This window comes from Melanotaenia boesemani, chromosome 1 (assembly GCF_017639745.1).
Source record: "Melanotaenia boesemani isolate fMelBoe1 chromosome 1, fMelBoe1.pri, whole genome shotgun sequence".
In the NCBI taxonomy this organism is placed as follows: domain Eukaryota; kingdom Metazoa; phylum Chordata; class Actinopteri; order Atheriniformes; family Melanotaeniidae; genus Melanotaenia; species Melanotaenia boesemani.
The window spans coordinates 7,823,726-7,851,594 of record NC_055682.1 but is presented as its reverse complement, the minus strand read 5'-3'; the positions used below and the strand labels follow the sequence as shown (position 1 = coordinate 7,851,594).

Sequence of the window (27,869 nt, the reverse complement as noted above, 5' to 3'; positions counted from 1 at the left end):
TTTTGTGGCTTGCAATGTTGTATTGTGTGCCACAATCTTCTTGGTTTAAAGTCACAAATATCTCCTATTTGCCAGGTGAAAGATATAGTACCTCTAGCCCAGACTCTGCGCTACAGGCGGGCTCCAGTGGGCACGGCCCATCTATTCACAAGTCAGGCCCTCACATCCAGCCTTTCATTTTAATTTATATATTTTTCAATATCATTTTCATTTATAATTATTTAACAGTTATTTTTTATAGTGGTACTAAATGATCAAAAGTAAAATCTGTTCCCATATGTGCTTTGTTGCATTGAGAAAACTTATCTCTCAAGATATTTACAAGTTGTGTGTGTGTTTGTTTATTTAATCTATGTGTTCATGTAATCACTAAATCCCGCGATAACTTAAAGAACATAATGCGTTCTTTAAGTTCTCACAAAATTTGGCACAAAGTCATTAACTAGCTTCATTGAAGTAGTGGCAGTGATACTTTTGGAGAAGGGACATAAGAAAGCGGTCCAATGATAACATGAAGAAAGCAACATATGTCAGGTATCACACAGCTAGAATCAGCCACTACCAGCAGTTTGGATGATTCCAGCAATGTGACGAGACCTAGCAAAATAGTAACCATAGCAACAACAGGTGCATGTGTCCCGTCTTCACCTCTTTCTCTGGAGCATCGTCTGCAACAGTCTGACTCGTCCTTAATAAGTGTAGCAAGTCACAATTACAAGTTTAGTATGTCCGGGCTTTGTCTGCTGCAGATGTTTCCTAATGTTCAGTTGAAGTTGCACAAAATGAAACAGGATCAGTTTGGTGGAGCTCTAGTTGCTTTTCTCTAGGACAAAGTTATGCAAACTTGTTCAAGTTAGAAGCTTACTGTGTGTTCCACCACGGTTCGTCTTTGGCTGGGATGTGGAAGTTTGTTGAGTGGCTAGAGCATGATGAAAACATCTGCGTTGTGCTGAGCGTTTGTGTTGTTTTGTGTAAAATTTGAACCATAAATCTGAATGTCTCTCACATGATGTTGCTGTTTAGTTTTTTGATTAACTGATCTTGACCTCATAGAGTCTGTCATTTAATTCTAAAGTCTGATTATTGGATGATTTGACTAGATTAACTTTGTTATTCATAAATTCAATGCTCTATTTACTGTTAAATCTGTCCTGTACACCAGGTATCTGCTGCTTCAACATGGGTCAAATATTGAATTATTAAACTGGAATTCGTCCTCTTGTAAAGTCAAAATTCATTTGATAAATGGGGCCCGTCCACAGCGATCAATTGCCTGCCCTGGTACTCTGTTGTGGTGCCGGGAATGCTCTGGCATGTCCATGGTCTTCAATGGGACCGTCAGTGGTGGGATGTGCCTGGCACACCCCACCAGGGAGGCATCCGGGAGGTATCTTAACTAGATGCCCAAGCCAGCTCCTCTGGCTTCTCTGAATGTTGAGGAGCAGCTGCTCTACTCTGAGCCCTTCCTGGATCACAGAGCTTCTCACCCTATTTAGAGTTCAGATACCTTGAGGAGACACTAAGAAATATTCTTTTAGGTTCATTGTTGTTGCTGTATGATGGAAACATATTACCATGGATTTATTTATCTTAAAGTGCTATTAAACTTTGGCAGATCTTCTCAGTGAGATGCCCCCGTACGACAGCCAACTCGACATCCATCTTGGATCCTACTCCGAGCCCTCTTCAGTCAATAAAAGTCAGTCTGATGTTGAATCTTGGGTTATCTTATATTATAATATGCTTCTTTAAAGTGCAACTACACACCCTACTTTTTGCGTAACTCCACCCACTGCTGAATTTGAAAAATGCCTGAAACTGCAAGGGTTGGGGTAGGAGGTTTGGGGTGATAAAGGAGCGGAGAGTGGACGGAATGGGATACACAAGCAGAAATGATTGACAGAGAGCAGCTCAGCTCACTGGCAAGATGCAAAGAGAGATTCTGAAAGCGCCTACGCCACAGAATGGTATTTGAGCACGGACTGACTTCTCCAGCTACACATAAACAAGGTGGTCTGAGCAATTGGCGCTGTTGCGTTGGCCCATCAGCAGCTCTGGAAAGCTGCGGAGACTCGTGGCAGGTTGTTGCAGCTGCAGGAAGTGCTGCTGTAAGTTGCTGCTGCTACAATTTCAGCTGCTGTTTGTCGCCAGATGAGGATCAAAAGATTAAGAGTAAAGTCCTGTGTTACTTTTACGCTCCTCAAAAGCACAAATCCGTCCCATTGCAGGAATATTTCATCAGAAACTGTGAAAGAATAGAAGTCTGAAACTTGCTGATCTACACCATATAAGTTCACATCCATTCATATGCGTTGGTGGGTGTGGTTTTCCATGCCTGCTAGGCAGGACCCATATGTTTGCATCCAGGGAAAGTGCTGTGGGGTTTTTAAAATTTTACCGTGACATAAATAACCTCTCTATGTCACAAAAAACATAACCTGGTTTTACCCTGTAGAGGGCGTTATAAGCCATTTTTTTTTACCCACAAAATCCCGTTTGTAAAGTAAATAAAAGTAAATGTAGTTTTCATGACAATTAAGTAATTCTGTGTTGTTTACAGCTCAAAAACACATTTGTATGCACTACCCCTTTAATGACTCAGCTATGGTGCATGCTCAAAATAGCAATTATATTGATATCTAGTTACTGCCATGTGGCACAGAGCTGTAAAGTGATTCAGCGTCTCAGATTGTGAAGTTGTGAAGTCCAGGTTCTTAGGCCCGGAGCACTGCTGGTGAACCATCTTTTCCTTTACTAACCCAACCCTTCCCCCTCTTTTTTGGAATGTACAGAACACAGAGGGAGAAGATGCTGTTGCTTATTCATTCCTCGTCATTACATCCTTGTTAAACCACAGCAGACACAGAGTGCCCACAGAGAACCTGATTGATTCACAGAAGTACAAACACAGCCAATTACTCTTTAATGCCACTGAGTGAGCCAATTCAGCCAGCAGCCCTTGCAAATGCTGATACATGCTGCTGCTTTCATGGCTGCACACTCAGTAAAGACAAATGGATATTATTTGGGCAGCTCCTCATCAAATCTGTGTCTGCTTTATTCTGCACTATGTTCCTGAATATGGTGAGAACATTATAAGTAATGACATGACAGTGAAGTAGCCAGGGATTTATGGGGTGTATGTGTTTAGATTAAGGTGTGTTGTGGTTTCTGGAGTTCTTGTGTGACCAAAAGTATACAGAAACTGTCAGGATTATTTTCTTTTAGCAGATTAGCTACAGACCAAAGGCAGGTACTGCACTCTGGGTGGAGACGCATCATGTTTCCTTTAGCTTATCTGAAAACCCAGGATGGCTACAAACACAACACACACAAGCAGAGTTACACTCAACACACACCTTCATCTCTACTGTGACGGCTCTGCAGGCTGTCGCTGCCCTTGATTGGCTCATTTCCAACCTCAGAGGATGCGACTCCTGCGGGTTTGCACCCCCAGTGATTTCTCTCTATTTCTGTCTGTTTGTTGCTCCAGTCTGTCACTACCATACACCCCTCAGTCTGTCTGTCTCTGCAGCTGTCTGTCAGGGCGCTGATCTGAATTACACACAAGTCAAGCCCATCTCAGCTCATCTGCAAACATTCGATAACAACATGCCTCTATCAGCCTCAACAACATGGAGAAACATGATGGCCAAAATCCTGCACCAGTGATTTTCTGTGTCCTAATTCATGTCCCCAGGCTGTCTGGCTCATGGACACGAGTTTATCACAGGAGAATATCACAGCAAATAAGGCTCAGGACATGAGGAAACACTGTTAGGAAGCTTTTCCGCAGCAAGCAGCGAAATCCGGCAGGAAGAAGTGAAAGATCTGGGTGTCCAGTGCTGTTTCTGATTTAAATTTAGAAGAAACGTATAAGTGAAGGTTCATGGAAAAAGCAAAATGTATAACGTTTGTCTAAAACTTCCTGAAAAAGCTTAACTGCTTGAGATATTTTTGCTTGTTTGAAAGAAGAGTGGCTATGCATTAAAAAAGGTATGAAAACACTTTTGCAAATCATCTGCCGTAGAAAATAATGAAAATGATTTGATGACGTCAATCTTTAGATGTTTCCGGACAGAACTGGAAAAATTCAAACTCATATCTCAGATTACATCCCAGATATTCCAAAAGATAAAAGGAATTCTCATTTTCCTTTCACAATTTTTTTTTTCTCTTGTAGTTTTATTTCCAGTTGGGAAAAATAACTCCTCTGCTAAAATACAACCACTAGCAACGAAGCCCATATTATCATCCTCTGATAACATGTCTGCATGTCTGATCCGGATTCTATGCTTTGCAAGTTTTCCAAGGATTGCTTCAGATCTGCTGCGTAGTGAATGGAAACACAGTTATTAAATTTAAAACACAGTTTGCTTCAGATACCATGTTTAGACTAACTGAGGAGTCTGTGGTGTGTAAATTAACAAAGGTAAACAGACGCCTGTGATAATAGGTGTGTGTATCATAGGTGTGATAATATGAACTGTTACTTCTCAAATTACAGGACCTCACAGCAAGAAGGCTTCTCTTTTTCTGTGTGGAGTCTGAATATTCTCCCTATCAATGAGTAGTTTCTCTCTCTCCCAGTACTCCGGCTTCCTCCCACAGCCCAAAAACATGCATGCTAAATGAAATGCTGATTCTAAATTGAGCCTTGGAATAAGTTGCTTCCTCAAGAGGATAATGTAAGGTACAACCACAAGGAGCTGTAAACAAATCCAGCAGACATTTGGTATGTTGCTCCATCTTATTACTGCAAGTCCTAATTACCTCGTATCTGTCGACATGGACAGCTGCATGGATATCTGGACTGCCGGCATTACACAGGGGTTCACATTTACACATGAGGACATCTTTTCGGGCATTTTCAAAGTTATTCTGTTTTTCACATTAGTTAAACGTCAGTGCATTAATTAAATGAGCTTAATCTTTTTCTTTTTAATAACTGCCAATCCACACTGGAATATAAAACACAATTCTACTTATAATTTATCAAAAGTTAGTAAAAAAAAAAAAAACTACTTCAAACTTTTGCAGAGGCTGTTAATTTTTCATGTTATCTTCAGAATTTAGGCTGAAGGACACTGTGGTATAAAATCTGTTTGTGTTGCTGACCAAATTATTTTTATTAAGAAGAAGAGTTACAAAAATCTAGCTATAGCTACAGCAACACTACTAAAGTTATTAAGGCAAAAGCTTCAAGTTCAACAAAAGTCTGTGCATTAGAGTTTTGTGAGTGGAGCTCTTGTGAGAAAACAGAAAAAGCGGCATGAAATTTTATTTATTGCAGATCACATCGTCATCGCAACTCTCAACAGTGATATCACATGTTTTCCTGATATGGTGCAGCCCTATAACATACCAAAGCATCAGCTGTGAGTAGTTCAGTCTGTTTTTTTCTCTCTTTTAAAGCTGCTGAATATCTGACTAGAATTTATCAAGGAAAAACTTCATCAAAGTTGGAAAGCTTTTCTAAACTCAGTATTCACAGGAGCTTCTTCTCTGGCTGACAACAGCAAGACTCATACAAAATTAAAAACAGTGAATAATTGCACAGTGAGAAGCTTGTGCCAGCATTCTTTACAAGCGCCCATGTATTCAGTAAAAAGTGCAACAATGTGTTTGCGAGCTAGATTTTTGTTTGTTTTGTTTATCGAATAAACTTGATGAAGGTGGCTACAGCTACTTGTAGCACTAAAAGCTTAATTTAGTGCATTCTTGAATTTAAGACGATGCATTTATAAAATGTATGTAAGCATAACATATTCTTACTTTCCAAAATGTTGTAGTTGTACAATAACACTAGACAGTTTTCACTGAGCAGCTTTATTTTTGGCTTTATCTGAAATTATAATTAGCTTCATACACAAACAGTCAAGTTGATGTATTACCTCTTGCACTATCCAGGATCTTTTAGGCAACGCATCACCCAAGATGGCTTGAGCTCCAGTGGCAGTAACTGTGGGGCTATTAGCACCAAAGTCACAGCAGATTATCACAGAGTGGTAAAAGCTTGGGGGAAAGCGACAGAGCAAGAATAAAAGAGCCCAAATCTGCTGTGGTGTCAGCTGAGATTGACTGGAGATTGGGGATATCATAAGACGCCTCCCTAGAGCCTGTTAGCTAAGGTGACACATCAGAGAGTCAGTTCCTGATCCTGGTGAGTTGAGCTGCTCAGAGCTAAATGGAAGCGAGCTGAACAAACAGAAATAGCACCGTTAGGTTTGATGTGTCGGACTCACACTGGGCTCTAATCTCACTACCAAAGGGGGAGGGGTGGAAGGAAGAGGAAGATTAACCCAGTCTTTTGCCAAAATCAGACTAAAGGAAAATTAACCTTTCAATTAATTTCCAAAGAAGTGAAACACTAATGACAGAATATGATTAATTTTGATCTTTATTGCAGTGCAGTTAAATGTAACATGATTTGACTCACTGTTACGATTCCATGCATAAAAAAATTATGCTGTAACAAAAATAGTTAGAATACTCTGAAATAACACTTAATTGTAGTAAATTAAAACCACTGAAAACAGTATCACCTCCCAACTCACGGCTGCGGCAGTAATCAGAAGGTATAAAAGAAGTCATTACAAGCACTTATCAGAGCTGCGACCGCGGCCGTTTCGTAATGATGCCACCGGCAGCGAGCTACACAACCCACAAGCTGGCGCTTTGGGCTATCCATGTAAATCTGCATCACTGACAGCAAATACTGTGTAAAGGACCCGACACTATGATTTTCAGGAAAAAAAAAACTTTTTGTCTTTTACTAACTGCATAGAACGGGCTATATGGTACTCTTTCTACCTTCTTATTGGTAATGTTAAATTTGATCTTTTTTTTTAAGTACCTGAAAACTCAACTCATTCTCAAATTCATGATAATATGCAACTCAGAGTTCAGACATGTCTCCGCCTTAGCAACTTGAATTCAGAGACAAAAGCTTATGATAATGGAGAGCAGTAGTAAGGATATTCATTGTTTTTCAAAGGCATAACAGAATTGGGACTGTTTTCATAATTAAAATTAAAGTGTTTTTTTTTACTTAATCAAATGTCCCATTTTAAATTTATTACTATCTGGTGCACTGATTTTCTTAAAGTGGGAGTCTTGTATTTTTAACTTTAATGTTGGTTCACAGATAAAAACCTACAAGAGGTGGGAGTCACACATTTGAGTAATTAATTTTCTTTAAAGCATTTCAATTCAGGGTCACAGGGAAGCTGGTACCTATCCCTTACATTAGCAGGCGAAAGGCAGGGTTCACCCTGGGCAACACAAAGATATAAACAACCACTCACTCAGAGAGAACATGCAAACTCCCCTCTCCAGCCGAGGCTCAAACCAGTGGCCTTCTTGTTGTGAGGCAGTGGTGCTAACTACCTCACCACGTGCAGCCTCTGCACTTGGTTAAATGACAGTGAGTTACCTTGAAATCAACTTAAACCAGACCACACAATATCTGAAGATGCAAAAAAAAATCCACCTTTATGTGTAAAACAAGGGCGAGTTGGTGTTTGAATTGCACATAAGAGCTACTGATGACTTACAGGCCACAACAGGAGTTAATGATACCTTTAATGTGGGCAGAGTGACTCATGAGGGTTTTTAACAGCAGGAGACTTTTCCACAAAAACCTTCTGAGACCATTTTGATGAAAATAAGCTCCAGCTCTGCATTTATGAAAAGACTTGACTCGACTTGAGCGTCTTACTAACTGCTCTGACTTTTTTCTAATGTGCTCACCAGCGAGCATTTTCCAAGCATGTGGGTTGGTGATTTCGTCTTTAATTTGTAACATAAAAGGAGGACAGAAGTGCACAGAATGCCTAATCGAGAGGCTGTAAAACAGATTCCTGCAGAATGACGGGTCATTTTGGTACATTAAGAGGAAAAAAGAGCTGCAAAGTCAAAAGATATACAAAGAATAAATTATCTTTACTGTGCAGGTCCACACTAATTTAACAACAGACCTCTGCTGGGATTTCACTCTCACCATGTAAAAACACAAGCGTCTCTGACGCAACAAAAGGCCTTTAGGGAGGAAAATCCCATCAGAGTTTAACTAGCAAATGGCTAATAACGCTTGTTGTTTGCTGATGCAACATTTCCCACTAAAGCAGGTCTATCCCTTCCTTTTTCTAGTGATTCACTGCTAGCAGATTAATCTTAATGTGTGTCAACAATATAAGACTTTTGTATTAACAAGATTTCAGCAAAACAGCCGGAGTGTTAATTTTTCAGCAAATGAGAGGGGGAGCAGTTGATCTGCTGGGACTCTAAGATCATACCTGACAGCATTAACAGGAGCCGACGAGGATAATAAGCCTAAATGAATCCAAAACATGAGTAGTAGTCAATGTACTTAATCAATGCTAATAAGTGCTTCAACACAAGTGTCCTCACAAGATTTAATTAAACCCCTCCCACCTCCTGTTAAGATAGCAGATACCACTGCAGTGGACATAACTGTTTTTCTTCCTTTTTAAATGTTGCCACTCCTCATCTGACCTCAGTAAGATCTTTATGTGCAGATTTTATGTTGCATATGATTTTGCACATTTCTAAAAAGCTACTTTGTTTTACTTTCTCTATATTTTATATATGCTCTATTGTATTTTGTTTTTTTTTCAATGTTTCCACCACAAAGGACAAAATTTCAATTCTTCAGTCTTGTATGTACAGCAGAATTGACAAAAAAACTGACTTTGACTTTTAATCCCGAGCTGTTTCAGTTCAATCTACATTAAATATACAGTTAAGATGCTGTTAATATTTACAGGAAGGGGAATTCCTTGTGATTTACAATATTTCAGAAAGCATGTATTACTTGGGCTGTTTTGTGGTCAAAAGTTTTACTCTACCTAAAAAAAAAAAAAAAAGAAAATGGCTAATGTGTTCTCTGATGACTGCCTTTGTTTGAAATGAAATATGAAGGTCCTGGTAGTTTCCATTGAGATGAAGGGGCTTTAATAATGAAGTAATGAAGTATTCACTCTTCATACAATATACTATCTTGGGGTTCACTTCTCTCTGGAACCTCATGGTGAATTTGGGGGCTTTCCTTCAATTCTTCAGATTCTGACCATTAATAGAGGTCTCAGTCATCAACATCAGCTGATGGCTTCTGGAGATATTTACCAGTGTAACACCTTTATTACAACATCTGTAAAACTGCTCTGGTTAACTAATCCCTACTTTAACCCTAACCCTAACCTGGTTTTATTCTAGGAGGATATAATCATTTAAATTTTTGACTGTGTTCCAGGTGAATTTACAGACTTTTGTAGTGATGTCACATGTCTTAACTATTTTTTTTTGAGACTGAGATCATACATACAGCCTTTGTAGTTTTTATTTCATACTTCATTTATTTTGGATATGTCATTTTGGACAGGAGGTAGAAAAAATGGACTTTGTAATAAACAAAGGACAAAAAATGTTTAAACATATCACATTTGACATAAGCACAACATACCAAATGTATTGAACAAACAGTATCTAACTATCTTTGGGGCTAATCAAAGACTTATTTGCAAACAATTTTAGGTAAACTGGCTTTGAGTCAAAGACTGTTAATTTTCATGTGGAGGAAGGCAGCCTATATTTCTTTTTAGTGGTGGATAACAGCTGGTCGCATCCACCATCTCTTTTCTACTTTTTTCTTTTTGATGCCTTGTTTGTGTATTATCAGGTTGATTTCATGTGTGTCATTTCCTCTGAGAAACGTATGATAAATTGTAGTGTCCATTGGATTCATAAATCTGTCTTGCCTCCATTTGCAGTTTGGAGGCAAGAGGCACCAATTTGAGCAATTCAAGTCAGAAAATTGCATTATTAAGGGAAGCTTCAGCTAACAGTAAAAGTGTCTTGTATGATTTATTCTGCTTTCTTTATTATGCCTTGGAGCTTCTCAGAGTTTGATGATGGAGGTAAAAAAAGATAAACAAGAAGCATCTTAATGTGCAGAAGTCACAGTGATGTTGACTCAAACCTTTCCCATCATTGCTTCATATCTGTGGTAGGAAATGTTTACAGGACCAATTAACAGAAACCACTGAATTTCCAGGGTTAGAAAGGATTTTCCAAGCTAGTAATAGGAGGGGGAGCTTCCATACAGCATGCATTCTCCCAATCCTGAAAAATGCTAGCCCATATGCAGCAATACATCTTTAATGGAATAAATAAACACACAGGCTTTGGTGGGCAGGCGAGAGAGAAACAGATCATCATTAGTATGTGTTCGTGTTTGCATTTAAACTTGTGTGCATATTCTGCATATGCAAGCACATTTTTGCTATCAGAGATTAGGCAGATGGCTTTGAATATTAACACAGTCACCAAGTTCTGTTGCTGGGTTTGGAAATCGACTCTGTGTTGTATCTGCAGCAGCAGGCTGACCCAATATGCTGCAGCCTAATTGTCTTCTGTTGCCCAGGAAAATTTATTGTCCATTCTTTCTTTGTAAATCAAAGAGTGTCTCTTCTGCTTGGGGTCAAGATCTGTCAGACTGGAAGATAGACACATTACAAACACATGGCCAGAATAAACTCAAATTACTCAAGCTTTATTTCCTCAGTACTAGGTGAATGTAACTTACAAAGAACACAACAGAATTCCTGATGGCCTCAGATCTCTCATAACAAATTATCCTAGATTGTTTACATCAGTCTATAAGGTGAAACTATAAGGTAAGCAGTACTTCCTATAGTGCAGACCTGTCAAATGCACCTTAAAGTTGCACTACTAAACCTGAGCATATTTTCTCAGTAAGACACCTCTCGATGACAGCTAACATCTTGAATCCTACTTGTACTCTGAGCTTTCTCCACCAAGTAAAAAAAAAGTACAGCATTGACTATTGTGTTATTTCCTAAGTCCCTTTCTCTCTTTGTTTTCCTCTCTTCCTTGAATAATATTACCTTGCATTTCTCTGATAAATCAACAACAGCATGCTTTAAAACAGCCTGTGTGTTGGTATCCAGTAGCTGGTGGTTGAAATGGTGTGTAAAGCAGCACTCAAGTGTAATGTGATGCTCCAGGCTGGAAAAATGCCTGTGTGCCATCAGAATAAATCAGAGACACATATCATAATGGCAAAGAATCACATAGTGCTAATTTAAGGCATGTTTTACTACACAAAATCTAATCCTAGCTGTTGAAATCCTAACAATGAATGGCAGTGCAGCTCATTGCCTCCTATTTTACCAGCATGTAATTTCATTGAATATATTTATTCCAATGCAAGAGACACTTGATGCTCTCTGCAACAAGATTTAATAAATAAATAAAATAGTGGCAATTAGCAAAAATACAGGAATCGCAAAATATTGTTAATCCAGTTAATAGGAGAGAAAATTATGTTTTTTTTTATTATGTTTTGAATTCAAAACACGCTTAAACTTCAATTCTTGAAATTCTTTCAAACAGCCCTCTGATTACAAGTAAATAATGCTATCAACTGCACAATAAAACATTTATGAGGATGTAATAGTCACATTTAATGACTGCTGGATCTAGACACAATCTCCTGTTTATGTAATGCAAGAGAAGCTATTACTTTGCTCTAAATAAAAACTATTAGGATATCAATGACACCCCGTCAGACATCTGGGCTTTCTTCATAAATAGAAAAATAGAGAAAAATAAAAATAATAATAAAAAATGTTTACCCTGGTGTGCTGTGTGAGACATTACCCAAAGCCAGTTTCAGTAGGCGGTAAGAGTAAAGCCTTGCCTAATTTTCCAGTCAGATCCTGTTGATCCATACACACCAAGATTGAGCTGACTTTAGGACACAACACACCAACATGGATAATTCTGCTGCAGCAAATGCAGCCGTGGCTCCATGATTTACATAGCTGATCTAACAATCAGAGTTTCCCAGCCCTCACTCAGTCTTTAATATATGGGACAGTTGTGGATTGAAGTGGAGCTCTGGGTAAACGTCTCTATGATACAGCTCAAATAGAGGAGAGCAGACCAGAAAGCTCATGGCTACCCAGTTCACAAAATGCTTTGTGGATTCAGATTGACGTGGCTCAGACCCATAAAACTGCACCAAGTACTTAGCAAATCCTTCAATCCACAGACTGATGCACCCAAGCTCCTTATTTAAATAAGGCCATTAACCCCATCACAACAAATCCGGGCCACAAACTGGAGCTGTTCCCCGGTCAACAATCCACACACTGCAAGGACCCTGAGGTCTGACTTTTCCACTGTGGCTGGGAAATCCCTGAAATTTGTCAAAATGTGGTCTAAAAACTTCAACTATTTGTTTCCAGAAAAGTTAATTATGCGGAGTGCGCTGTGTAAGGTGACAAATAGGCAAAATATTGACCATCCTGCAGAATAAAGCTAAACATCCAAATATACTACAGCCAAGTTAGAGTTGGTTAAAAATTTAAAGATAAGCTTAAGTTTTAGACAATCCTACACTCTGAAAACAGGATTTAGGTGGTAGTTGAACTAAGCACTTGGACAACAGTATAATTTGCCTTCAGGGATTAATAAAAACATCTAATTTATTTATCTAAATACCTAAATTATCTAAAGTTTACATGCAGCGTTCTTAGCCTGCAGGCAGCTTGTTGAAAACAAATTATAATATAAAACAACAAATAAAACATGACAATTAACAGCATAAGTACTTCACAACAATAATATCACATATTTTAAATGATCAGATTGCTAAGTTCCATCACTGCGCTGGTATTTAAAGCCACCATCTAACATGACTGGTCCAAGCATTAAATACTATTGTAGTCCCCCCAAAAAAGATCCTTAAAAAAATAACAAAAAATAGACATTCTGGTCCTTCAGATTTGTTTCAGATGCAAAAACTGAAATTATTAGAGATACACTGATAGACATTTTTATCATCCGTTTTACAACAAAACTTTTAAGACAAACACAACCATGTTAAAATTCATAGAAATGACAATACTTTTATACAAAGCTTTCAACACCTCTATAAAGTGCAGAATGAATTTTCAGTATCATATACAAGTATTATAAAAATTACATAAAAGAATAGAACTTTATTTGCCATTGCAACGAAAAGTGCAGCAAAATTACTTTTTAATTCTTTAATACCCTTAGTGTAACCCTGCAATCTAGAATTAACCTATAATAATTTAAAATAAAATCAAATAATAATTTCTGTGTAATGGCATTGAATGTAGCAACTTGTGCCATGATGACAGTATGAATTTATTACTCTTACGTGCTTCTCTAGAACATGTTAAGGCCCTTTTATACTCCGTTTAAAACTTTGTCATATGTCACCATCTTTACTTTTTCATTGCCATCGTTAAGTCAATTCCTCCACTAGTGCTGAGTTCAGAGTTCACTCCCGTGATCAGGCGTCAGTCTCAGACATCGGTTGGCGGCAGTAATGCACCGCAATAACGTTGTTTCCAACCGCCTAACACACCCTAAACACTCACACAGCCTTTCTTCAGAAGCTCACACAATTTCTACAGTTGTTGTCCTCGTCTTTGTTCTTCTTCTGTTTTTTTTTTTTAACTGATTCTCTTCTTCTCTGGTTTCTTTCTTTTAAAGAGTTTCAGTTTTCTGTGTGGAGCAACAAATAGCAAAGCTCAGTGAAAATGGGCCAAATTAACTCAATAATTAACACAGGAGATAGACGAAACTGTCCGTCTCCTACAAATCCGTCTTTTGAGTTGAGCATAAATGGGCCTTCAATCAGTTGTCTGTTCCCCCACTGATTCTGTGATATTGGTGAGTTGCGATGAGTACGTTATTGATGACATGGTGAGAAACAGCTTCAGTGATGGGCCTTTGTACTGATATACTAATCAATTATTTAATAATCACCATAGATTCACTCAGCTAAAGGCAGGCAGAACAACAGACAATCTGAAACCCAATCTGAAATTTTAGTTTGGACAAATGTAACTTTTAAAAAATCTCAACTAACCCCAAACCATGGCTTACAGTTCCACAAGAGACAAATAACTTCATCCATGATAAATATGTTCATATTCTTTGTGCAAAATGTGCTATTTCAAATTCTCGGTTCCAGGCTCTCAAATGAGATTTCTGATGGTGAAAAATGGAATTCTTTAAATAAAATGACAAAAAGTTTCTAAATTTATGAGAGGGAATTATAAAAACAATGGAGGTGTGAGTTGATTTAGATGTAGACAAAACAGCTTTTTGTGGCCCTCTTCTGAGAAGCATCTAGCTTAAGTGACCCATCATACATTCCTTCTTATTCTGCAAACAACGCTCTGAATGCTGGCTGCTGAGGGTAAAACAGGACTCAAGCTCATAAGAACAACCCCGCTTTAAAAACTTTAAAGCAACCCTTGTTTTCTTTACAGCATCTCATCATCGCTTCAAACTGTTACAAATCTCAGTATGCAGCTCAAAGCCTACATAAACAGCCTCCTAAAAGAGAATTGATTAAACACTTTCACCTACTTCCATCTACACAGCGTTATTACATCCTGCGCTAACAGATATTATTAGTCAGCCACATGAGCCTCCGGTCAATCTGAGCAGAGTAAAATAGTCCTACCTTCACAATATGTAGAATCCCCGTGGATGGAGGCATAGCCACTTTTGCATTCACACTCTGCTTTAGCATTTCTGTTTTTACACTCAGAGTTTTCTCCACAAATGAGTCCCTCTGCGCAGAAGTCATAACCTGAAGAAAGGAAGCAAAGGGAGCCATAAAATTAGCTCACTCAAGGCAGTGAGAAGTTGAGCACAGACTGGCAAAAAGTACATGCATCACTGTGCATGGAGGGAAACAATAAGTAAATGAGTCATTGTTATTGTGCCACAATAATTGTGGTATAAAATAAAATTCTGTTTTTAGTTGAACCACACACATGCTGTAAAAGTTGTGGAAACAATTAATTGTTACCATAACAGGAAGACAGATTCTTATATAACAGGAGTTAGTACTAAGGTGATAAAGTCAAATCTCTTGAGTCTAGTTTCCCACCCGTGGATTAGACCCCCTTGTGTTTACATTCAAGAGGAAACTATGAACAGGAATTAAACCCTGAATCTCTTTACTCTTTATCTATGATCACCACTGGTGTTTTTCAAATCCGAATCAAGGCAGACTGAGAAGCTTCACATGCACAGAAGTGGGATGCCACAGATAGATGGGCCGAGAATTAGTCTGACAGATAAGGATAGTGACAGACAGAGAGATGATTGTCTCTTTCTCTGTAGATGTAGCTCATCATGTCCTGTAATGAGTGACAGGCTGCACATAAAAGCCCAGAGAGGCAGAGCGCCTGAGAAGCTATTGTTGAAGAAAGAGCTGTCTCTGCATGATTCTTCCCTTCAGCGCATTTACAGCAGCAGACTGGTGCAGTTAGGATAAAGTTCTTATTATGCACTTAGGTACTCACATATAAGTGGAGTTAATATGATGAAGTTGTATCCGTTACTGATGGATTTTGATTTGCTAACCCTTAAATGTACAAATGTTGTATTTTACAATAGAATAGTGAATTCTAAATACAGTAACACATATGTGACCAGAAAAATTTAGATAGGACAGACCTCTGCCAAATCATAAGGTGTGTTTCCATTACCCCTAGAATTGTGCAAAAGCTAAATATTGCAATAGAAAACTGGTAATGGAAACGCCTACATTAAAAAAAAACAAAAAAACTCTCAAATATCACAAAAAAGTTTTTATGCTCTCATGAGGTGGTTTTTCTGAAGTGTCGATACAGAAGTATATCCCAAAACAAGAAAAAGAGATAAAAAAAATATTAATGGTACTTTTGTGTCATTATGTTGTGGAATTCAATTACTCCATGAAAACACTGAAAAACTGATAAACAAAAACAAAACAAACAAAAAAAAACAACAACATGCATTTGTTATTAAATCTATATTTAATAACAGTTAGTTCTTTAGGATTTTTAGGCATGTCTTAAGAGCCATTATTTAGTGTTTGTAAACCAAAATTTACTGCATTTTATTCTTATAGCAGCAGGCCTTCTTTTAAAGGAAAATGACATTTTGCAAGTAACAACGTTATTAATCGCGATTATTTGTAACATTTCATGCGATTAATCGTGATTAAAAGCACTACAGCACTACTGTTTTGGCTTTTAACTGAAGCTGTTCAGTACTTTGGTCAACATGTTTTTAAATGTGCTTCATAAATAAACTTTTATAACTATAACTATTACCCTTAGACACCAAGATGAAGCCAATCGCTGTAACATTCTTGAAGTTACTGAAGAAATTTGCATTTACTCTAATGGCACAATCTGTGTTAGCTGTTAGTGTATTTAACATCTACCATCATGATCTTGTACTTTTGGCCAATGATTCTGGGCATTATCTGTTACAAGTTGTAACGGCAAAATTATCCCTATCTTCCAATAGTTAAGAATCCTTTACAAAATTCCAGGATCCAGACGGTGATCTGGATAACAGCCAAAACTTCTTCCTTATTCCATTTCTGACATTTCCTGAAAAATTTTATCAAAATCCATCCATAACAGACAGACAGACAGACAGACAGACAGACAGGCAGACAGGCAGGAAGGAAGGCAGGCAGACAGACAGGCAGACAGACAGACAGACAGACAGGCAGGCAGACAGACAGACAGACAGACAGGCAGGCAGACAGGCAGACAGACAGACAGGCAGACAGGCAGACAGACAGACAGACAGGCAGACAGGAAGGCAGGCAGGCAGGCAGACAGACAGGCAGACAGGCAGACAGACAGACAGACAGACAGACAGGCAGACAGACAGACAGACAGACAGGCAGACAGACAGACAGACAGACAGACAGACAGACAGACAGACAGGAAGGCAGGCAGACAGGCAGGCAGGCAGGCAGGCAGACATACAGACGCCACTGAAAACACAGAAAGAAACGTCGCCTTGGTTGAGGTAATTACTTTTTAGACAGATCCAGTGTGACTGTGAGAATTTAAGTCAGTTACAAATACATTTCAGAGAGGCAGTTAAGGACTGATGAGAAAATAATAACAGCTCCTCGCTTTAGTGACAGTGGATATGAAGAAAGAAAAAAGTAAAAGGAAGTGGTGCTGGAGGTCTAATCTTTAATGGCTAGTTTTTTTTAGTACAAACTCTTCTTGCCCATACTCTTCATTCCTCTGATACCCTTTCCTTTATATTGTGTACCTTGTAGTTCTTATAGTTTTTTCTTGCTATTATTTTATTATTATATTTTTCCATTTTGTCTTTTTACCCTCCCTTTTAACATATTGTGTTACTCTCATAATCTCTCTACCTTTCTTTAAACATCTCTACATCTTTATTCTTCAACCTACATGCACCCTTTCTTTTAGTTTTCTTTCACCGCATGGCTCTACGGTTTATCCTCCCTCTCTCTCCAATTATTTGCTGCTTTCTCTCTTAAAAATATGTAGTCCTTCCCCTCTTTTTTTTTTTTTTTTTTTACATATTTTTCATCTTTTTGTGAGTGTGGCGAGTCCAAGGTATGCAGCCTATCTTACTTAAATGAGAGCGCAATTTTCTTCAGGCAGAACTTGTCCAAGGATTTTTTTCATTAAGGTGCCATAACTGACAGCTTCAAACGGTTTGTTTATTCAATGTATTTACTGAATGACTGGTGGCTATTTACCCTGTAGTACCTCCCTGCCAAAGCATCAGGGTTCAGGCAAATTGGCATAGCCGGCATACACAGCCCAATCTGCTGTGATAGGTATGTCAACCTGAAAACATTCACACTGGGTGAAAAGGAGGGGAAGCAAATTTAATGCAAAGGTCTGCCCTAGTAATCACAGAAAGGAGTGTTTCATTCAACTTCAGGAGAGTGCAGCAAAGAGGAAGACGTACCTCGGCAGACATTGCAGCATCTGCCCTCTGGTAAGATCTGTTCGCTGATGGTACAGTTGAGCTCTGGACACGTTTCTGTAACTTTCACCATCAGGCCATTCTAGTAGGACAAAGCAGAAGTCGGGCAGTTCAGATACAGAGCTAGAAGCACATGTGTGAAGGTCTATGCGTTAAGGAAGATTTGGTTTTCCACTAAAAACATTTGTACCAGGGTTTGAAGCTAACCTTACAGTCATTTTATTATACTTTATTAATCTCAGCTGGAAAAATTCCTTCTCTGCATTTTAACCCATCCTAGTTAAACTAAGATCAGTGGGCCACAAGACCACATTCCTGCGCACGGAGAGCAGTTGGGGTCCCACAGTGAAGCCCAGGGACCCAGGTACTCCAGACCCAAGCCCACCTCTGTAACCAATTAGACCACCACTGCCCCGATCAGTCTTATTTATAATTTAATTTAATTTAATTTTACATTGGTGTCCTACCCATTCAGACCCCAGGTCTGGGTCAAACTTGGAACTGATTGTTCAGGCCACATTCGGAGATAGACAGTGATGCTTTTGTACAAAAGTCAGAATGAAAAACCATCCTGGGTCATACTGAGGACCATCTATGTCCCTGACATAAGCCCATCATCTCATTTTTCTCCTTTCTTGACGGGGGAGTCTAAAAAGCGGCTTTCAATCTCATAAGGCCCATTATTATCAGGAAATCTCCAGACTGTCTTTATGTTCATTCCTGTAGAAGCATTAAATGTTAAGAAAATGTTTACAGGCGAGCTGTGCACATCCCTGCTCTACTACACAGAACTTAATGTGGTGTTTCAGAATGAGACAATGTGTTGATGCACATTACAAGGCAAAGACAACCCATGCATCTGCCAGAGGCAGTTAAGTTGCTCTCTGCTATGATCAGAAGTTTTCAGGGTTCTCAAGACTTGTGAGAATAAATCCCACAGAAAATTTCAATTGTTCATTTTGTGTGTATAGTTAGAGAAGTGCTGACACAAAGTGTTACAAAATCCCAAGCCACTTCTTCCAAAATGCTTTTCATTTGGTTGTTTCAATCTGTAAAAATGTGACACAGGTGATTCTGAAATGTTTTAATGACTCAAAAAAGACAAGTACTGAATGTATTTTTGTTTTTACAGCAACATCAGTAGACCTGCTCATGTCCTGTTTGTTGCTCAGCTGACCACATGTTGACTTGTGAAGAGAGACAGTAGCTAAGATCTCATCACAAGTGCTCATTAAATACACACAGCGGACACATTTAAATGCCAGTTCTGATCACACGTACGTCAAGCTGTCCAATTATTACTGGATCATGCAGGACGCATAATAACAGCAGGTCTGAACTGGTTTCATTTAACAAGGAATATAAAAACAGCTTCAGAAAACTAAGAGGTTTTCCAGACAACTTTCACTTCTCAGTCTTTGAAAAACCTGTGAAGGTGAAAAGTTTCCATCTTATTGCAAATTATCAGTTCAGCCTAACTAATCAGTTTATTCCTTTTTTTAAAAAAAAAATCAATGCTAATTTGTCTTATTTTATACAAACCTTTAAAGCCTAAAAGTTTAGTAAATCATCAGGGTTGTAAGGGGTGAAACTGTGCAGACATGGTGCTGGTTTTAAGAAGAAATGGGTAAATTCATCAATAGGAAGTACATTAACACATTTTGATTTTCTACAATCAGAGGACCCAATGACGATGAGTCACCTGAATGACCGCAGTACTTATATTATTGAGGAAAATAAGATTACTTCGGGACATGATGAGTATTGTGGCTATAGGATATTCATCTGGTACTTTTTCCTCCTTACATATACAGTACCAGTTAAACATTTGGACACAACTATCCACTTTAAAAAAGTATGTGTGTCCATGCTTTTGACTGGTACTGTGCATGTCACAATACAAATGTGAGGGTCTTTAATAACATGAAATGGCAGCCCTGCACCTATAGACCTATACTTACAAGGTTCAATTGGCCAGTTTGAGTATTTAAATGTCAACATTTAAATAGGTGATTATACTTTTGAAATACATTAAACCACAAAGCAGGTAAAAGTTGTTTTTTTGGGGTTTTTTTTTCCCCACACATCCTTCATATTCACCGTGAGGACATTAGTAGTGATAACAGTGACCGATGTGCACACCTGAAGAAGGGACACAAAAGTAGAAAAAAAGGAATGCATGTGTCATTTTCCCCTGGGCTTTTAAAACAAATGTCAAACACTGTCTTTGTCCAGTACGATTCCTTTTTTTTATTTATTTATCTATTTATTTATAAAATGCTTGCAGTCACTGTGGTAGCTCTTATTTAATTAAGTAATACATAATTTATATAAAAAGTTTTGAGTTATCAGGTGATTTAAAGGTGAACTATTTAACATTAACAATTGCTTTAGGACTTCATTTAAGTTACAGAACTTTTTTAGCTTTGGTAGCTTTTATTTCCATTCATAAATGTTCAGTTTTAGTTGTCATTTGCTTTTGCAATCAGATGTTTAGTGTGAAAAAATCCACAGTGATATGTTGAAACTGACTGCCTTGTCTGATATCAATCCAAGTACTAAAAATATTCTATTTGAATAGATGAGAGTTTAAAAAAAATAAATTGCATCATCAGAAAACCAGGAATTTCCTTTGTTTTTTTTATTTTTTTATTTGTTTTGTCTGCTTTCTAAGTAAACCCCTTCTGTATTGGAAAGATTTTATATATAAATATTAAAATAACAGCATTCAGATTTTTGAGGATTTCATGATGAGAATCAATCATGGTCAGCAGCCTTGAAGAAGCAGAACAAGAGCAGAAAATGCTGGAAATGCAGAAAAATTCACTGTCCCAGTCCTTGTACATCTCCTGCTGTAAGGATGAGCGTAAGACAGAAAACACACTGCTGTATCTGTATGTCGCTCAAAAATATACACAGTCTGGACCACATGCTGCGACACACACTGGGATTTATGAGCTGTCATGGTCCCAAACGACAGCCGCCTCAAAGAAAGAACCTTTCTAAAAAGAAAATAATCACCCACAAATTGGCCATTTATTAGCATTAACATCCAGAAGTAAAGATGGCTGTAATTGCTTGAAACAAAGCCTTTAAACTGTATAACAATATTTCAGGGCCCCTGAGGGCTAATAAAGAGTCCAGCAATCCCCTATGTAGTTCTTTGTAAGCAATTACATCTGTAGAATGGTAATTTCCTTCTTAAAATAGTGTCTTTAAAGATAAATGACTTCTCAGTGAGGAAAGCTTACCTTTGTTCTATGCTGAGCTGGAATAATGACTGTCATTATAATCCATGCAATGATGAAGCTCCAGTTCACATAAGGCCTTTGTGTTGCTGTGTTCATGAGTTATTGTAATTACCTGACTATCCCACCATCAGATTGCAGGAGGGTGGAGAAACTAATAAGGGCTGCTAATTAACAGAAACATACCAAGCAGCCCCCCACATAGTAACACTCCACTTTTACGCTGAGATGATTCAGCTGGTGATCTGATACAGAATACATGATGAATACTGAGAAAGAAATGCACAATGCATGAAAAGGTGATACCTTGCATTCCCTGCAGCTCCTGGACAGAAAACGCTGGCCTTCAGAGAACGTCTGGCCCAAGTAGGTGCATTTAGCTGCAGACAAGAAAGCAGAGCATGTTGTTTCTATATTGCTTTAAACACAGAACAAATCCTTCATTATTGTCTGCTGTAAGCCTACGTTGAGCAGCATGGAGAAGCGTTTCTGGGATTGTTAGAGGAAAAAAAAGTTTCCAGGATGAAGTCTTTTCAGTTAATTCGTTTCTTCTTGACTAGTGTGCATAAGCGCAGAGGAAATGTAATGTTGTATTAAGAATACAAGAGATGAAGGCCTTTCTGTGTAATCCTCTGGTGGTAAAGCAGAAATAGTAAGTGAGGCACATGATACGAGGTTCTGCTTTCCCCCTCTCCAGGGTGCTGGACCGCAGCACGATCAGCCACGGAGCTGCTCCCCTGCTCGTCTGTGCTACAGCTCTGATGTTCGCAGGGGAGGAAGAGGAGGATGGAAGAACGAGCAGAGGGATGTACGGAGGCTGAGGATGGATGGAATTATTCAGACTCTACACTTCAGGGATGTCAGGTTTTTGCAGTGCAGCAAGAGAGACAGAGCTGCCCGTGAGACTGTAAGCAGTTGTGAGACCCCCTCTGTGCTTAAAACTTAAAACATGCCTTCCATTCCAGTATTCATGAAATCAGCTGTGATCTTTGCTCATACAGATGATTTACTCCAGTATCACTGAGCTCCAGTACATCACCAACAAACTGCAGCTCTGTTTATGTTCACATGTGTTGGCTGCAGGTGAAGTTTTAAAACATTAACATTGTGCAGTATTTTACTGGACACAATGTAAATCTGCAAGTATCAAAATTACAACTTGAAAATGACAATGTTGGTGCAGCAGTGGTGATGCATCGGCTGCCAGGTTTCCATCAGTCTGCCCCAGGTCTCCTGTGGCTACACATGTAACGTACCATCACCAGGTATAAATGAGAAGTGGTCGAATAATTGAACCAATATTAGCGCTTAGAGTGCCATCAGCAATGAAGAGCAATATAAATCTAATCCCTTAATATTACTTATTATTAAGAAGGTGTTTGAAATAAATATGCAGGTAAATATGGATGCTACACATGCCTGTAGTGTGTGTCTATCAGTTTCTAAGTTGTTGTGCATTCATTAGATTTTGAATCCTAAGATTCAATTATGGTCTATTGGCAGCATATTTTTTCAGGTGTATTCAACCAGCAGGAGATAATTCTAGTACTTAACGTCCATGCTCTGAAAAGTTAATAATCCAAAATGAAAACTACTGCTAGTTGTAGGCAGGTCAGCTGTGAATGCTAATGTTTCTATTATACAAACAGATAATAGATTATTTTACAAAGACAACATCTAAACTCTTCACATAGGTTCTCTAAATTCTCCTTGAAAAACAACCCTGCATAGTTTGTATTTCTGGCTTCGTCAACTACCTTGAAACCGTCAAGGCTGCGGTGTTGATTGAGCAGCGTGAAGATTATTAAAATGTTTGACCCGAGGCTATTTGTTTAGTGTGAAAGACATTTCTGCAAAATAGCTGAGGGGAATTTTCACCGGTTCGGAAGTAAAAACATCTGCTTTCCACATCCTGAATATATGCTGGGGATACTTACGTCTGCATGTTTTGCAGCAGGTTCCATCAACATGTACGGGCAGCAAGTCTTCAGAGCAGTTTGCTGGAGGACAGAAAATCCTGCGACACTCCACCACACCGTTCTGTTGGGAAATGATGTTCTTTTTAATATGAGTAACCTACAAACATCCTCAATGATCCAAAGCCAAGTGTGAGGAAAAAGTTTCTGCTACAAGCTCTTCTCAAAAAGTTCACTTTGTACAGCCTACATTTGCTAAATATCAATAAACTCTTTGTTCCAGATTGACAAGACTACACAGTCTGTAGACAACAATAACTAATATTTATTTATTTATTTATTTTTTATTTATTTATTTATATATATATATATAAAGGACCATGTACAATTTGATGTGTACAACCATAAGAAAAAACAAAAGATTTAACATAAGTTAGTGGTTACAGATTTGGATTGTTTTAAAAAATAGTTTCAGTTCAGATTTAAAACAGCTTATGGAGCTGCAGCTCTTAATATTATATATATATATATTCCACTGTGTAGTGGCATTAAAAGAAAAGGCAGACTATCCAAAAGCTGTGCGGCAGAAAGCCACACTACAGTTGTAGATTAAAGCTATTAATTTTAATCCTTGTTTTCTTTCAGATTATTTCATTAATCACAATTTAAAATGTTGCAATTAGCAAATCCAAAGGAGCCTGATTAATTTTCATGTTACATGAAGCGTCGAATTCAGGTTTCAAACCTGCAGCACCTATGGTTTTATAAATCTGCTCGCTTCAGACGTAAATCCTGTTGTGAGCCATTTAAACATGTGAAACATAAAGCTACTATATTTATAAATAACAGCAAACAAGTTCATCACTGTGCCTCTATTCACCATCAGTAGTCTGTTGATAGCAGGTAGTTCTTTAGGCCCTGAAGAGCTGCCTTAATTTTTGAGGCTGATATCTCTCTCTGCAAGCGTCTCTTCATTTCATGACTCATCGAAAATGATTCCCCCAGGACGCCGTGGTTATCAGTTAATGGCATGTCCACAGGAGGAAACCAGACTGACTAAACTCTACACTGTGCTCGATGTCCAATGATGCAGCAAGTCTAATTCCCCAGGGCCCAGGATGGCCTGATTCAACACATTTTAGAGTACAGGCAGCAGGCTTATTAGTGAACAGTTATTAGCGGGTGGGAAGGAGGAAAAGATGGGTTGGTTGAGAATAAGCTGACGTTTAGTTAAATCATTTCATAATCATTTCATTGTAAAAACAAAATTAAAAAAAAGAAAAAACTTTAGGATGTGTCTCCTCCTTCACAAACTTAATACTTTGCAGAATTTTCTTCTGCAGCAATTTCAGCTGCATGTCTCTCGAGTTGTGTCTATTTAAGTTTGGCTCATCTGCCCGCTGAGATTTTTATTAGTTCCCAAGACAAAACTCCTAGATTTTGTTAGTGTGCACCAGTCGGTTAAGTGTTACAAACAAATCTCAATCAGATTTAAATCTGAACAGTGAACCTCTCACCCTGTCTCAGTTCTCTCAAAGACTGAAATAGGTTTCCCATAAAAAGTTGCCTACATTTGGTATAATTAATCATCCTTTTGACTGCAACAAACGTCTCAGGCAAGGATGTAAAACACTGTGTTACCATATCATGTTTTCTGGATGGTGTGAAGAGTTGAGTTTGGACCACATGCAACACTAAGAGTTTGAATGTCATCTGACTCCCAGAAGCCCTTTGCTGATCTTCAAATAGGTTTCCTTGTTCTGTTCTTTAATCAGCAGGAGTTTTCAGGCTATTCTCCTATAGTCTCCACAAGTATGGCTTATCGTTGTCCCACAAATGTCCCAACTCCTGCTTTCTGTCACGGTTACCTTTTGCCTATTTGTTACCTCTCTGAATAATGTCCAGAGTACAAATACAGCTCCTTTGACAGGAGTTGAATATGTACTTAAGATTGCATGCAGGTCAATTTAATTTAACCTAATAAAATTACACTAATTTAAAAGGTAAATATGGGGCTACATTAAAAACTATACTTTTTAAAAATTCTCCAAATAAAATTCTGTAAGCATTTCCTCTTTAATTCCAGATTATAACAAAACAAAGCAAAAGATGCCAAGGACGGGGAGATGTTTCAGGTCACTGTAGATAAAAGCCAGAGCTTCATTCTTTAGTGCTGTGGATAATCGTAATACTCACCTTACATGCACAGTTCCTGCAGTTCTCAGGCTCCACCCACAGCTCTTTATCACGGTACACCAAGCCGTTGGCACTGCAGGTCCTCTCACAGTGACAACCCTCCAGTTGGGTCAACCTAGACTCAGCATAGTTCAGCTGTGCAAAAAAATCACCACAGTCACAAAAACAATTCACAAGTCAGAGCGTGTTTCACCCACCTATCTCCCAGCCCCCTGCCCTCTGGCATACCCCAGTCAGTTTTCACAGGGAGCTGCTCCACCAGAGCCACTCATTAAAAGGGCTCACAGAGCAATAAGCAATCATCATTCAGCTCATGCTCCACACCCCAGGCTATAATCTACTGAGAAATGACGGATCCGACTGACACTTTCAGTGCTGTCTCACCCTTTCTCTGTTCCTGCTATTCATCAGCCCCTCTTCTGCAACTTATTTCATGCTCAACACTTCACGGTTTGGCATTCGACAGATGTAATGCATCTGTGACTGACAAATGTGTGGCGAGGGACTAACATTGGTAAGGGATCAGAAGGTTGTCTGCAGCAGATATTTTATTTTAACCTACAGTAAATTTATCTAGCTGAGTATGTTTTCTAAGGAGTATTGCTTCTGTCTACTAATGGTCATTAGCACAAGACTTGAACTCTGGAGACGGAGTTCTCTAGTCTCTAAAGAAGCAAAAAAAAAAAAAAGGTTTAACAAAATGTTTTGTAATTTTCTTTTTCAAAAAGTAATTTTAGAGTTTCTTGAATGTGTCACCAGAAAACGATGTTGGTGTTTCATCCATGTGATTTTGTCACTCTTCATCTTCACTTGTGGACTAATTATAAATATGATTTAAAAGAAAATTACATTTTCACCAAAGTCCAAAAAGTAGACTGACAAAAACAACCAGGACAAAAAATAAAGCGACGCGTACGACTTCATTATTTATCATGGAAAACATTTCTGTGAGAGCTCCAAAAAATTTAAGACGGCTGTGAGTGAAACTTTTTACCATTTAACGGAGGATCCATGTAAATCTGACCTCTACAACAAAAGAGAGAGTTACAACATGTGCACAGGGCAGCTTGGAGAAAATCAGAAGGAACTTGGTGCATGTGTGCAGTTCACTAACGATAAAGTGGACAAGACTATCTTGACAGATGGAATAATAATAATAATAATAATAATAATAATAATAATGATAATAATAATGGATTAGATTTTATATTGTGCTTCATTGTTGACGGCACTTACAGTGCAACACTCCACGGTTTGGCATTCGACAGTGCTTACATTGGATCAATTATCTGCTCATGTAATACTTAAAGTGAGAAGTATTATGTATGGAGAAAAATATCTACCAAGGCAACCACACTGTGCACACGACCTGCTTTTCCAAAGAAAAATAAGGACATTTTGGAAAAACCAAATGAAAGTGTTGGCATAAGTATAACTGAAACATTGTGGAATGACTGTTCATGTGAGAGAAACTTCTAGTACTGCTGGAAGGGAATTGAGGGCTCAGCTTTGACAAAACTTTCCTTCCACAAACTAAGCTGGTTTCTAGAGCATCTTTCTTTTATTGAACATTGTTAGGAACTTTAACCTTTTGTCTCAAAATGTGCAGAAAAACTTACACATGCATTTATCTCATGAATGCACAGTAACTGCAATGCCATTTTAACTAGTTGTCCAAATACTTCCCTTAAAATCCTTCAGCTGATCTAGAACTCTGCAGCCAGAATGCTGACTGGTACAGCCAAATTCAATAATATTTATCTAGTTTTAGCCTCCCTTCACTGGCTCCCCATAAACTTTAAAGTAGAATATAAAATCCTTCTTATGACCTACAAAGCCTTTAATGGCTTAGCCCTATCTTATATCAATCATCTCATTGCTCCCCAGTACTGGTGTCCTCGCGATTCAGAGATGAGACAGAGCCTTTAGCTTTCTGGCTCCTCTTTTAGTTTAGTTTTAGTTATCAGCTTTTAAGACAAGGCTTAAAACTTATATATTTAGAAAGCATTCTGTGGATTCATTGCTTTTAATGCTCTGGTAATTTGATGCATGGTTTACTTTTAACTATTGCTTTGGTTTGATATCCTGCTTTATTAATAATCTATTTTAGTTTTTAATCTTTTTTAACTTTGCTTTATCATTGACAATTTTTAATCTGCTTTCATTTTTCCTTTTAAAGCATTCTTGCTTGCTCTTATGTATATTTGATTGTGTTATATAAAAAGTGCTGAGTTGAGCATTATAGCTCCTTTGCACCGATGAAATGTACTAAAACTCATCCTGAACTGAAACTGTTACTGGAAATTTTTAGCTACAGTTGTTGATGTTTGAAGGTGGGGAGGCACCCCAGATACTAAAAAACAATTGTACACATACTTCTCCTGCTCACGCATGTGGTATTATATCACCTTTCTTACAAAAAGAATGGACCAGTTATTTTATTTCTCTTTACGACAAGTAAAAATCTGATTTTTCAAGTTAAATACATATAAAAATTCTAAAACTTAAACAAACATGTAAGTACCACAGCATAAATAACTAATATTCAGTTTCACAGGTGTTGCAGTTTGTAAACGTATCACCCATTTGGTCTTTGTGGTTCAAATCAGAAACTGGCAAGACTAAAGCTCATCAAAGCTGGTCT

At 38.2% G+C, this 27,869-nt stretch overlaps 1 protein-coding gene across 3 annotated transcripts in view; it reads right to left on the bottom strand.

Annotated features, from left to right (window-relative positions):
- Window positions 1-27,869, bottom strand: part of LOC121641784 (protein kinase C-binding protein NELL1-like) — a 316,585-nt gene that overhangs the window by 178,247 nt on the left and 110,469 nt on the right. For all 3 annotated transcript variants that reach the window (XM_041988075.1, XM_041988084.1, XM_041988092.1), the window contains exons 8-12: window positions 25,226-25,360; window positions 23,051-23,153; window positions 21,420-21,493; window positions 17,848-17,947; window positions 14,555-14,683 (exon numbers count right to left, since the gene is read on the bottom strand). In XM_041988075.1, the coding sequence (XP_041844009.1) occupies window positions 14,555-14,683; window positions 17,848-17,947; window positions 21,420-21,493; window positions 23,051-23,153; window positions 25,226-25,360 (541 nt within the window). The remainder of the gene's footprint in view (window positions 1-14,554; window positions 14,684-17,847; window positions 17,948-21,419; window positions 21,494-23,050; window positions 23,154-25,225; window positions 25,361-27,869) is intronic.